At 38.8% G+C, this 15008-nt stretch overlaps 1 protein-coding gene across 1 annotated transcript in view; it reads left to right on the forward strand.

Annotated features, from left to right (window-relative positions):
- LOC136864819 (GATOR1 complex protein NPRL2) overlaps positions 1 to 15008 on the forward strand; it is a 210314-nt gene that overhangs the window by 7994 nt on the left and 187312 nt on the right. Inside the window, exon 2 of the mRNA XM_067142259.2 lies at positions 14567 to 14658. Within this exon, the coding sequence (XP_066998360.1) occupies positions 14567 to 14658 (92 nt within the window). The remainder of the gene's footprint in view (positions 1 to 14566; positions 14659 to 15008) is intronic.

Consider the following 15008-nt stretch of genomic DNA (forward strand, 5'->3'; position numbering starts at 1 on the left):
GACATCCACAAAATCTACACTCAAGCACTTCCTCCTCCAAAGGAGATAAGTATTCTTTTCATGTAATTTAACAAATTTACATATTCATGATGTTGACTCAAATACTTGTGATTATGGATGAGCCTAGCTTAGTATAGTAGGAATTGACCCAGTAGTGGGATTATTTCATCATTTTAGATTTATAATACATATGAAACCCGTCCAGACGGGGCGAGTTGGCTGTGCGTTTAGGGGCGCGCGGCTGTGAGCTTGCATCCGGGAGATGATGGGTTTGAATCCCACTGTCGGCATCCCTGAAGATGGTTTTCCGTGATTTTCACATGAGGCAAATGCTGGGGCTGTACCTTAATTAAGGCCACAGCCGCTTCCTTCCCACTCCTAGGGCTTTCCTATCCCATCATCGCTATAAGACCTATCTGTGTCGGTGCGACGTGAAGCCACTAGCAAAAAAAAAAAAAAAAAACCATCCAGCTCTTTGGTTGAAGGGGCAGCATAGTGTGCTTTGATTAAGAGGGCCCCGGGTTCGATTCCCAGCCAGCCTGGAGATTTTTAACTGCATCTGGTTAATTCTTTCAGCTCGGGGACTAGGTGTTTGTGTTCAGTTTAACACACATCGTCATATACATACAACTCATCACAACCACTACAGAAACACATAATAGTTCATACATACCTCCACATAATATTGGGTCCTGAAAGACATCCAGTCGTAACTATTCGTGTGCATATAGGGCTGTCACCCACGTTTCACATTCCCTAACAGGTCTTTACCTAGTCTGTTCTTAAATGATTTCAAGGAAGTTGGAAAATTATTAAACATCTCCCTTGATAAATTATTCCAATCCATAATTCCTCTTCCTATAAACAAATATTTGCGCCAATATGTCCTCTTGAATTCCAACTTTGTCTTCATTCAGGTCTTCCCAGTACAAAGTTTGCAAAACTCTTGTCAGAAATCGCCCAAAATAAATTGTGCTTCTTTCCTTTGAATCTCTTCCAATTCTCACATCAAAAAATCCTAGTGAGGGACCCATATACTAAAACTGTACTCTATTTGGGGTCTTACCTGTGCAGAGATGCAAACCTTCAGAGGTGGTTGTCCGTAGAGGCATGGTCTGCTGCAGATAAAGGAAGGTTATGTTACACCGAAAAATGTGTGAAATATTTCAGCCCATATAAATAAAAAAAACTTTCTGTAGAAAAAAGGATGAGAGCATCTTACACTGCTCCTTCATGCATCCATACTCTTCATGTCTTTAGATTTTGCGTGGCATTCATGGAAGGCTTTCAGCACAATACGGGGGGACAATGTTTTGCCACAGCAAAGTGTTTACCAGTGGATTGAACAGTTCAAAAGGGGTTGCACAAGCGTGAAGGATGAGGAAAAATCCGGGCGTCCATCTGCAGCCATAACTGATACCAATATTGAACAAGTGCGTGATATATAATCTTGAATAACAGACGAGTGACTATTCCATGAATTTCTGCTCCTGGTACAACCCCAGACCACAAAAAATGGATTACGGAACGTTGTTCTTCCTCGGTGCAAACAGAGAGTGGTGCAGCCATCTTTTCGTCGCAACAGCGCAAGCTGTACTGATCTGATAATGCTGAAACATACCACAGATGTAGCCAATGGTGCCATCTAGTGGCTGGTGAGCACACAACGCCATAGGGCCAACCAAAAGGCAATTAGAGAAAAATTGCAGATACTTATTAACTTGCCCTCATAAATGCAACACACGTCAAGCTGGCTGGCCTGTAATTATCTTCCTTACGTTTGTCACTCTTACCGAGCGAGTTGGCTGTGCGGTTAGGGTCACGCCGCTTTGAGCTTGCATTCAGAGGCAGTGGGTTCGAATCCCACTGCCGTCAGCCCTGAAGATGGTTTTCCATGCTTTCCCGTTTTCACACCTTAATTAAGGCCACGGCCGCTACTTTCCCAATCCTAGCCCTTTCCTATCCTTCCTTCACCGAAAACGTTTGATATGCATACCTGCCAACTTTCCCGATTTAGGCGGGAGACTCTCGATTTTCGACAATTTTTCCCGCCTCCCGATTATTCTATTATTTCTCCCGATTTTAGCTTATTTCTTGGTGGACTTAAAACTTTTGTTTTCAAATCCCACCATTTCACCTTTTTTACGTGAGTGGCTGGAAGTCCTTCGCTCATTGGCCGCTTTCAAAGGAAATATCTACGTTTATTAATGCAAGAAATGTGCGCGAATGTGCGATGTTTATTGAAACCTGTATATCGCGACACGTATATCGATCGTCAATCTCTCGTTCTCGCGTACTATGTTCGTGTTCGTTCACATCACTCTACTCGATTCTAGAGACTATGCGCTAGATATGGAGTCTTTTTTAGTAATTTAGTGATAGAATTTCAATGATAACGACTAGTGACTTTTCTAGAGATTTTAGGAGCCTTTTGGAGACAATTCTGAATAATTTTCATTTATCTCAATATAACTTTAAAAAAAAAGATTGTCTGTACATTGCTCAGAATTTATAAAGAATGATATTTCTCTACCGGTCGTGACCACAGTAACAAGGAGAAATGCACGTTTTAATTTTCCGCAATGTCTGTATGTACGCACATCACGACAAAACAGCCAAGGATAATTTAATGAAAATCGGTATGTAACGTTGGGCAGTAAGGAACTACAGTCCACGCTACAAATAATTTTATTCACCCTTTTCGAAATGGTAGTTTAGGGGAAGGTGACAAAATTTATTTTTTAATTACCTATCTAATTGGTCATATCGAAAAGTACTACATAACAACAATTATAGAGAGTACAATTTCTGATTATTTATGTCTTATTCAGTTTTACCATACCAACTATAATAATATTGTGAAGATGATTATAAGAATGAGAAAAAAGTCATGAAGGAACGATCGCTTGAATAATAACACAAAAGGGATTCATGAAAGAAAGGACGACTCACTTTACATCAGATGCTCTAATATCGCAGAGTCGGAAGAAAACTAAATGTGAAGGCCTACAATATAGACAGCTCATAAAATTGAACAACAACAACATTACATTGACCATTGTTTGTTGTGACGTGCTTTGTGTATTCTGCTGCTATTTATCTCCAATAGACGAGATTACTGCTGCGTACTTAGTATAACAGCCTGCTTGAATATTGGCGGGAAGTAGCTGGGGAGTTAGATCTCTCTCTCTCTCATTTAGCATGCGATTCCTCTGGTTCATAAATTTTCGGATACTACTGATACGTAATTAACTGGATCATCATAGAATTCCAGCTATTCAGTCCCTACTCTGAGACAGTGATTGGAATGAGTAGTGTGCCCACTTAAATGGAATAACCACAAACCTACTACGTTGGCATAGCAGCGAGAGAGGTAATATTACGTGGCACGTTCCAGGTCGGGGATAGGGGGGTCCTAACCAGTTTGCTGGCGGACTTGAGCGAAATAAAATAGCTCTCGTGGACCAAACACACACCCCTGTGTGTGGGGTATGCAGGTGAAGAATACACCCAAGATATCCCCTGCCTGTCGTAATAGGCGACTAAAAGGGGCAACCTAGGGATGTTTGAATTAGAACCATGAGACTACTTATAATTAGTACCACCACGCTGGGTCGCTTTTACTTGCACGTAGTACCACTATGTTAGGTACACAATATATTTGTGACTAGTAGCAACAGCGTGTGAATCAGGGTGAGTTTTACAGTACCTGTGATTAGTACCATTCCCCATTTTCAAAGCAGGCAATTGCTGGGACTGTACCTTAATTAACTCTTGAACTGGCAGACATTTATCCTGTAGTGGTGGGGATTTTTTACTGACATTGCAGACTCGAAGTATAAATTCTGCCAAATATTATTCAAAAGTCATACTGTATATCCACAAAACAGTACATCATTTAATTGAGGGAACTTCATGAAATAAGATGATATTACTAAAATGGTTACTCATCTTCCGAAAAAGTGAAGACCAAAAAATTATTGACTGTGTTTAAATTATTCACTGTATGAAACATGTTTATATTTAGGCAAAATTTAAAAAATGAGAATTACAAAAGGAGCCCCATTTTCTAGCAAATTCACTTGGTTCTGGACTTCACATGTAAACTGCCATAAGTGACATTTCACTAATTTTACAGGAGAACAGAAAGAAGCTGCTGAGGTGCATATTTTGCTACCTTTAAGGCGTATCAAACTGACAGGTCTTTCCTTTGTAAGTGCCAATACGATAAGGAGTGCCGCAGAACTGTTGTATGATCACTTACCATTGTTTATCGCTGGGTTCTCCTTACACATACAATAGTATCACATAGCTTCTCTTCATTCCTGAGAAAGATACACATACAATAGTGTACCCATAATAAGACACGATCATAACATGTAACATACAATGAAAACTTCAAAATAGTTTTTTTTGCATTTACGATATTTTACCTCTGACATTTAGAATTGTAATGTGTAGTTCATAAACCAATTGTACACCACAACTTGTTTACATTACTCAAGAGTTTCTTGGGTGGGTCTTCCTTTTTCCTCCATGATTGTTGGGTCTCCAGAAGTATACTAGTTTATAATAACAGTCCTTGTGAATCTCACTATTACACCCTGGGCACCAGTATGTAGATTTCATCTTCTTTTCTTCCAAGCAGACTGCACACAGGCAATTGTTATTCTGCAGCAAATTTTGGAGGACATGGGATGGGCATCAAGTTCCAATCAGTAATCACTATGGTTTGAATTTCTTTGTGGATGGTTTCTTATACGTGTAGTGGCTTCCCTCACATTGAATTCAGAGTTTCTTGGGAGGTTCTGGGGGATAAACTCTAACACAAACTAGAGACACGTTACAAGGAGAGGGGAAGAACTTCTACTTGTATCTGCAGTAGCTATCTAGTCCACAGTGGAAGGAACACTTTCCACATCTTCTTCATCTTCACTATCAGACAAATTATAGTTTGAAGGTACATATTTTTCATCACTTACTAATGAAAAGTCCTCCAATTAGACTTCACTGTCCTCACTGTCAAAATTTGACCCTCGTCATCACTGAAAACAGCCCGAAGTGTTTCTCAAATATCACTGAAATGATCCTGAATATTATCAGCCATAATAAAATTATTTATTCATACACTAAGTCAAAACACTGCACAGTTAGAGGCAAAAAAAAAAAAAACCTCTGAACATTAGCCTACTCAAAACGACGACAAGATTTTTTGCTAACGCTGACACTAAATTTATCTTGGAAGCCAGCAAATTCAGTCCGTCAGATAAACCAAGAATTGTTTTAATATTACCGGATATTACTTATATGAGGGCATATCGACACTTTGGTTTGATATCAGAGGGAAAACTAGTGACTAATTGTTGCTCAGTCAGCTGAGACAGACATGGCCAGTGAGTGATTGCCTAGCTGATAGCGTGAGATGGCAGGTTATGAGCGTATTTGATATTGTTTTGTATATGATCAGTATAATATGCTAATGTATAAAATATTTTTCAATAAAGATTAATGATTTTTCTTTCAATTCACCTTTCAGTGAGTAATAGTTTAATTATTGCGATGAAATAAAGAGCAAGTCCTAATGCCTGATATTAGGCGTTGCCACAGAAGGAATGGATAAAACGCCTGATATCAAGCAGTTTGAAGAAGGTCACAGCTGCTACGTTACCGTTCCTCATCCTTCCCCATCCTTGTGGTGCCAAATACCTTCTCTCTATTACTGCAGCATTAAACCACTAGGAAAAAAAAAAATCCTTTTATCCAACTATTTTTACATACTGCTGACTAAATACTTCTGCCTTCTGTAAATCCTCACATAGGCACTCCCTTTGGTCATTTATAATTACTGGAAAGTTCTTGGAACCCATTTCTGCCGTAAAGTACCTGTACACTTTCCATGTTTCTCTAAAACTTGTATGAATGCTGATTACGCTTGCTATCATTTTATCCTTAAATGGCTACTTTGTTAAATTCAATTTCCTGGTACGGTCCTTCAATTTCTCCTTACTTCCAAAACCTTTTCTAACTCTGTTTGCCAGACTGAGTGGCTCAGACGGTTAAGGGGTTGACGCAGTTCAATGATATTCTAAGGTGCTAAAATACGTCAGCCCTGTGTAGGTAGATTTACCGGCACTCCCACGGGACAAAATTCCAGCACATCTGTGTCTCCAAAATCCATAAAAGTAGTTAGTGGGATGTAAAACCAATTTTATTATTAAGATGATTATTATTAAATCAAATCAAATCAAAATCTCTTTATTTGCAAATGAGGTGTCTACCTCGGTGGCAAATGGTACACTAAAATACATTATTGTCAAGCACTAAATATTACATTAACAAGAGAAGAAAATTTTTCCTATAATACAATATTATACAATTTACGCTAACAATGTTTTCTATTAAACACACAGCTCATCCTTAATAAATTTATATTGTTTACAAAATTCTAATTATAATATCTCCTGTACTACTTACAAATATAGTCAACTGATATACAGTATGTGGAATTGCTTCAAATGATACTATAAAACTGGTATAACATTAATATTTACATTGCATTTATTTATTTACTTTTTTTTTTTTTTTACCCGTTCTGGATCCTAAGTAGCATAACGACCTGCTGCGTCTTAACCAGAGCCCCTTTTGCCACCACTTTTCAGAGTTCCTGAAGGGCCTTCACAGCTACCGTAGCGGTCCCAGGGCCCTCGAAGTCCCCACTGTACTTCACCCCTACAGGCAGTCCCCTACTTTGGCTGTCCAAACTCCTTAGACCAGGGGATGGAATTAATTTATTCACACACATTTTTTTTATTTACAATAACCTGCACTGGTCGAATGCCCTCTAACACTTCATTTATTTTCTCTGTTGCTGTTTATTCTCTTCTTGAATATCTGTACAGATTTTGGAAAAGGATCAAACACTACCCCTGGTAAACTGTTCCACTCCTTCACACCCTTCCCAATGAATGAAAATTTACCCCAATCGCTTCTGCTAAAATTCCTTCTAATTTTATATTTGTGGTCAGTCCTGCCGATATAATTATTTTCCAACTGAAGCCTCTCACGGATATCTCCCCATGCTTCTTCTCCTGTATAGGCTCTATATAATCCTATAAGTCTAGTTTTCTCCCTTCTCTTACTTAAAGTTGCCCACCCAAGTTCCTTTAACATTTCTGATACACTACTCTTTCTCCTGAAATCCCCTGTTACAAATCTTGCTGCTTTCCTCTGCACACTATCTATTTCTTTTATTAGGTATTCTTGGTGAGGATCCCAAACACTGTTTGCATATTCCAATAATGGACGAACCATACTCAAGTAACTTTTTTCTTTTAATTCTTTGTTGCATCCTTTAAGTAGCCTCATTATGACATGTAATGATCTGTATGCTTTCCCAACAATGTCATCAATATGACCCTTCCAGTGCAAATTACTTTCAAATCTCACACCTAAGTATTTGCACTTGCCATCTTTTGGGATAACTACCTCATCCAAAGTATATTCAAATTCAGTTTTAAAGCTCCTGTTTGTAAAAGTTGTAACAGTTGATTTGCCTCCATTAACCTTCATATTATTTTCTTCAACCCATTGTTGGATACTTTCAAGGTCCCTTTGTAATTCTGAACAATCCTCAATGTTGTTTATTTCTCTATAAACAATTATGTCATCTGCATACAATCTTATTTTTGATGTTATATTGTTCCCTAAATCATTTGCGTATATTAAGAAAAGTAACGGACCGATTATACTACCCTGTGCAATTCCCTTCCAAACTTTCTCTTCCTGAGATACATTATTTCCTACTTTGACTTTCTGAACCCTTGAATTTAGAAATGCTTTTATCCAACGTGTAACCCTTACGTCCAATCCTATTCCCTCCAATTTCATTAATAATATTCCATGTTCCACTCTATCAAAGGCTTTGGAAAGATCTATGGCTATGCAATCTAACTGACCTCCTGAATCCAACTGATCTGATATGTCCTGCTGAAATCCCACCAGTTGTGCCTCACAAGAAAATTTCTTTCTAAATCCATACTGGCTCCTCATGAACCAATTTTTATCATCACATATCCCTCTGATGTACTTCGATATTAAACTCTCCAGAATTTTACAAACTATACTGGTCAGGCTGATTCGTCTGTAGTTCTCTGGTTTCCTTTTATCACCCTTTCCTTTATAAATTGGTATTATTATAGATTCCTTCCATTCCTTTGGTATTACACTATTATTTATGACATAGTCAAAGAGAAATTTTAAATAAGGCACTATGTACCACCCCATTGTCTTTAATACCTCCCCAGTAATTTGATCACTTCCTGCAGCTTTTCCTTGCTGAAGCAGTTGGATTTCTCTGAAAATATCTTCGTTTGTGAATGAGAAGCTTCTTGTTTCCCTCTGTCTCTCTCCCTCTCTATCTTCTATCATTATAGACTGTTATGCCTTCCAGCGTTCAGTCTGCAAGCCTCTGTGAACTTACTAAACGTCACCACAATCCTCTATTTGCAACTGCTGCTGTGGCCTCATGTAGTTCTATACCTTTTATCTTTAAATCGTTAGAAACTGAGTCTAACCATCGTTGTCTTGGTCTCTCTCTACTACTCTTACCCTACATAACAGAGTCCATTATTCTCCTAGGTAACCTATCCTCCTCCATTCGTCTCACATGACCCCACCACTGAAGCCGGTTTATGCCTACAGCTTCATCTATCGAGTTCATTCCTAACTTAGCCTTTGTCACCTCATTCCGAGTACCCTCCTGCCATTGTTCCCACCTGTTTGTACCAGCAATCATTCTCGCTACTTTCATGTCTGTTACTTCTAACTTACGATTAAGATATCTGGAGTCCACCAAGCTTTCGCTCCCGTAAATTAAAGTTGATCTGAAAACAGACTGATGTAAAGATAGTTTCGTCCGGGAACTGACTTCCTCCTTACAGAACACTGTTGATCGCAACTGCAAGCTCACTGCATTAGCTTTACTACACCTTGATTCAATCTCACTTACTATATTACCATCCTGGGAAAACACACAAACTAAATACTTGAAATTATCGACCTGTTCTAGCTTTGTATCACCAATCTGACATTCAATTCTGTTGGATTTCTTATCTACTGACATCAATTTAGTCTTCGAGAGGCTAATTTTCATACCATACTCATTGCACCTATTTACAAGTTCCAATATATTAAACTGCAGGCTTTCGGCACAATCTGCCATTAAGACCAAGTCGTCAGCATGGGCCAGACTGCTTACTACATTTCCACCTAACTGGATCCCTCCCTGCCACTTTATACCTTTCAGCAGATGATCCATGTAAACTACGAACAGCAAAGGTGAAAGTTTACAGCCTTGTCTAACCCCTGTAAGTGCCCTGAACCAAGAACTCATTCTACCATCAATTCTCAGTGCAGCCCAGTTGTCAACATAAATGCCTTTGATTGATTTTTATAATCTACCTTTAATTCCATAGTCCCCCAGTATAGTGAACATCTTTTCCCTCGGTACCCTGTCATATGCTTACTCTAGATCTACAAAACATAAACACAACTGCCTATTCCTCTCGTAGTATTTTTCAATTACCTGGCGCATACTGAAAATCTGATCCTGATAGCCTCTCTGTGGTCTGAAACCACACTGGTTTTCATCCAACTTCCTCTCAACGACTGATCGCACCCTCCCTTCCTGGATACCAGTGAATACTTTGCCTGGTACAGTAATCAATGAGATACCTTGATAGTTGTTGCAATCCTTCCTGTTCCCTTGCTTATAGATATGTGCAATTACTGCTTTTGTCCAATCTGAAGGTACCTTACCAACACTGCATGCTAATTTTACTACTCTATGAAGCCATTTCTTCCCTTCCTTCCCACTGTACTTCACCATTTCAGGTCTAATTTCATCTGTTCCTGCTGCTTTATGAAAATGGAGTTTGTTTACCATCCTTTCCACTTCCTCAAGCATAATTTCATCATCATCATTTTCCTCCTCCCCATGAGCTTGGTTGTTTGCAACGCCACCAGAAAGATTTCCTGGTACGTTGAGAAGATTTTTCAAAATATTCCCTCCACCTGTCCAGTGATTCCCTGGGATCTATTATGAGTTCATCTGAATTACCCAAAACACTGTTCATTTCCTTTTTCCCTCCCTTCATAAGATTCTTTATTACTGTCCAGAAAGGTTTCCCTGCTGCTTGAACTAGTCTTTCCAGGTTATTACCAAAATCTTCCCATGATTTCTTTTTCGATTCAACAACTGTTTGTTTTGCTCTATTTCTTTCATCTACATACAAATCCCTGTCTGCATCAGCCCTTGTTTAGAGCCATTTCTGATAAGCCTTGTTTTTAAGTATACAAGCTGCTCTCACTTCATCATTCCACCAAGATGTTCGGTTTTTCCCATCTTTACACACAGTCGTTCCTAGGCATTCCCTTTCTGTTCCTACTACAGCATCCCTGTATGCCACCCATTTTCTTTCTATATCCTGAACCTGCTTACTGTCCTCTGTTTGAAACTTCTCACTAATTATATCCATGTACTTCTGTCTAATTTCCTCGTCCTGGAGATTTTCTACCTTTATTCGTTTGCAGACAGATTTCACTTTCTCTACCCTAGGCCTAGAGATACTTAGTTCACTACAGATCAGGTAGTGGTCTGTATCATCAAAAAATCCAAAAAAAAAAAAAAACTTATATTCTTAACAGACTTGCTGAATTCGAAGTCGGTTAAGATATAGTCTATTATGGATCTGGTACCCCTAGCCTCCCATGTGTAGCGGTGAATAGCCTTATTGTTACAGAATGGATTCGTAACTGCTAAACCCATACTAGCACAGAAGTCCAGCAAACGCTTCCCATTCCCATTAGTTTCAATATCTTTCCCACATTTGCCAATAACCCCTTCATATCCTTCAGTTCTATTTCCAACTCTTGCATTGAAATCGCCCTGTCCTTGCTATTGACCCTGACTATGATGTCGCACAATGCGTCATAAAACTTGTCAACTTCATCCTCATTCGCACCCTCACATGGTGAATAACCGAAGACAATTCTCGTCCTAATTCCTCCAAGTGCCGAATCTACCCACATCATTCGCTCATTTACGTGCTTAACAGAAACTATGTTGTGTGCAATAGTATTCCTGATAGAGAGTCCTACCCCATACTCTGCCCTTCCCTTTTTAACACCCGTCAAGTACACTTTATAATCTCCTATCTCTTCCCCGTTATCTCCCTTTACCCGAATATCAGTTACTCTTAGCAGATCCAGTTGCATTCTTTTTGCTGACTCAGCCAGTTCTACTTTCTTTCTTCCATAAGCCCCATTAATATTGATAGCTCCCCATTGAAATCCATTTCGTTCGTCAAGTTGTTTCCAAGGAGTCCCTCGCCTGTCAAATGAGAGTGGGACTCCGTTACTCCCATAGGTCTGAGGCTTGCTTAAAATGTTCTGAGCTCAGTAAATTCATGAAGCAGAATGCTACCCTACTTACACATAGTCCAAGTGACAATCTCTCCTCTTGACGGGTTAAGGACCACAGTGGATTGTATAGTCCTAGCCGCCTGAGCACAAGGAGGGCCATGACTCAGAATATGTCCGAGATGCCCACTCCCGTTCTATAGCAACTGGTATCCCGGCTCTCTGTACCACTTACTAGGACATGACTACAGTAACCCACACCATGAACCATTATTATTATTATTATTATTATTATTATTAAGATTGTTATTATTTCTTTCCAACCTGCACCTACTCCTTAATCTCTATTTCTCTGTTATAGTGGATCTTTGCCTTTCCTTACCACCTTTAGAGGTACATACCTGTTTTCGCACTCCTCAACAATTGCGTTAAACCCTTTCCATAAGCTGTTTATATCATAATCATAATTACATAATTGGGTCATAATTACTTTTTTTTTTTACTCTCATGCCTGCCTTTTTCAGCCATTATGGTACTGCCTAATATTCCTACTTTTACGAACTTCCTTTTCTATCACATTTATTTTTAACTATGATGAAAACAGCTTTGTGATCACTTATACCACCTATCACTTCAGTTTCTCAATAGACCTTATCTGGTTTGATCAGCACCACATCCAGAATATTCTTCTCTCTATTTGTTTCTATCACTTTCTGATTCATCTCTCCTTCCCAGATTAAATTATTTACAGTTTGTTGGTCATGTTTTCTGTAATTCCCAGTTAATATTTGGTAAATTTAGATAACCCTCCACAATCAGATTCCTTTCAGTGTAGTTTTCCACATCTCTTATAAAATTATTAATGTCAGCGACACTGTTTCCAGGTCTGTACACTCCAAAAGCATCAAGTTGCCTATTATCTTTAGAGATGAGCCTTTCTAGAGTCTCATGTTTCTCATCATTAACTTTTTCTTAGCTTACAAATTCTTCTTTCACCAGAATTAATACTCTCCCTCCTTTTGAATCTGTCATGTCTACGATAAACACTCCACTTCTGGGTGAACATTTCTGCATCCATAATATCACTTCTTAGCTATGATACAACTTCTATTACAATATCTGGTTAATATTTATCTATTAAATTACTTAAGAGTTGTATTCCTTTCTTTACAATACTTCTACAGTTTACCACTTACAACTTTGTTTTCCTCACATTACTTCCCAATCCCTTTACTCTCATCACTGCTCCCGAGACTTTATCCATGTTAGTGCTGGCTCTAGGTTATTGGAAAAGGGGCAGGAAAAAAATATATATATACGAACCCGATTTTTAGCCATGTGTTAGGATCATTTTTTACAATTTGTTTTACGTCACACTGACACAGATAGGTCTTATGGTGATGATGGGATGTGAAAGGCTTAGGAGTGGGAAGGAAGTGGCCGTAGCCGTAATTAAGATACATTTGTCAGGTGTGAAAATGGGAAAGCACGGAAAACCATCTTTAGGGCTGCCAATAGTGGGGTTCGAACCCACTATCTCCCAGATGCAAGCTCACAGCTGTGTTGGGATCAATACCAACTATAGGAACGTGCTTATCGCACATCTCTGAGACAAAGGTGAATGGTTGACAAACATATTACTACAATGCATCTTATATAAGGGAAAGTGGAATTTCCTGAGACCTGCTCCACCTCAGCTTTGTCCTGCATGTTTAAAGACTTATTTCTGAGCCTGAGATACAGTGATGGAATGTCATAGAACATTGACTGAATGAAAATAATGCTTTCTCCTGTACATTTTTAGTAATACACTAGAGTCCCGCTAATCCGAACCCCGTTAATCCGAAAGTCCGGTTAATCCGAACTGAAATATTCAATTTTTAAAAAAATTCTCCTTATCCTAAATGAGAAACATATTTTATAATGAAGATTTTCTTGCATTTTATTAGTCATATTTTACTAGAACAACTTAATGTAAACATAAAACACATCATAAACCATCAATCATTGGCCGTTTATCTTTACGAAGTCTGTCAGTTTCTTTTGCCGTCGTGATTGAAACCTACTCGAAGATTCAGTGTTAAACCAGCGTCTCATAATCATCCCACGTAGCAGCTCGACGTAGCGTACCGCAAGTTCTAAGGCGGCCGCAGCATCCGAATGCGACACTAGTTGTTCATTGTGGTCTTCTTCGTCATCACACTGTTTCTTATCAACTCCAGATTCTTTTTCCACCATAGCTATAATTTCTTGGTCTGTTTGTAATTGATGACAGTCAGCTTCCATCCACTCGCTAATGTCATCTCCAATGGCTTCCTCACACCCAGGAAGTTTTTTGAACGATTTCAATGAGATTGACATTTGCAGACGCTTCCGCTGGACTCTCGATGAATGCGAGACTCGGCCACAATTTCTTCCACGTTTTCCTCGTGAACTGCTCACTGACAGCGCTACCACTGAGAAAGTGGCAGAACTATTAAATAAACATCACAAACAGCTCTTCGCATCCCGGTGTAACCCGTACCTATTGTAGCAGTTTTAGTCATTTTCTCCTCTTTCTTAACTGCCATACTGTTATTTTATACAGTATTTTATTAATGTAACTGCTAAAGAATGGACATTTCAAATTACAGTATGTAATGTACTGTATTGTAGAAACTATTTTCTTCGGACGGTTGAGGCGCTGGCGTTCTGACCCCGACTTGGCAGGTTCCATCCTGGCTCAGTCCGGTGGTATTTGAAGGTGCTCAAATACGTCAGCCTCGTGTAAGTAGATTTACTGGCACGTAAAAGAACTCCTGCGGGAGAAAATCCTGGCACCTAGGCGTCTCCGGAAACCGTAAAAGTAGTTAGCGGGACGTAAAAACAATAACATTATTATTAGAAATTTTCCGGTTAATCCGAAAATTTCGTAATCCGAACAGACTCCGGTCCCAATTAGTTCGGATTAACGAGACTCTACTGTATTTAAGAAAGTAAATAGTTTGTAATGGTTGGTTTAAAATTGTACTGATGGTATATTTATTTGTGGTTTGTGCTTATTTTGTCCCTGGTAAATGCATGCCAGTAGGCTTTCCCAAATATCTGTGGGATTTTATTTTATGTGAGTGGTTTCACTCTTTCTTTCTTTCTTTCTTCCTTCTTTCAGGTCCCTACTGACTATGTCTCCAAAGAGATATTTGATGCTGTGAGTGTCTACATCATCCCCAAGCTACAGCTTCAACGTAGTATACTTACTGTGTATGTAATCTGCTTATTATATTAGAATTAATTTGGAAGAGAAATATCTTTTCATAATATACACAACCTGTTCAAAACAGATACGTACCAAACTTATTTTTAAAAATTGTTTTGACTCCTTCATATTACCCCTCTCCTCTATAAACACACCAGTCCTTGCCATTACTACTTCTGGAATCTTCTCAGCTATTGGTTCCTCTCGTCCTATTTTTCATCATTTATTTACGAGTAAGAGAATTAGAAAGATTGCAACAAATATTGAGGTACTTCTTCAGTCAATATACCTGGCAAGTTGTATAGAGGCATTTTTAAAAAAAAGAATGGGTCTTTGGCTGAGAGTAAGTTTGTTG

This window comes from Anabrus simplex, chromosome 2, assembly GCF_040414725.1.
Source record: "Anabrus simplex isolate iqAnaSimp1 chromosome 2, ASM4041472v1, whole genome shotgun sequence".
Lineage (NCBI taxonomy): Eukaryota > Metazoa > Arthropoda > Insecta > Orthoptera > Tettigoniidae > Anabrus > Anabrus simplex.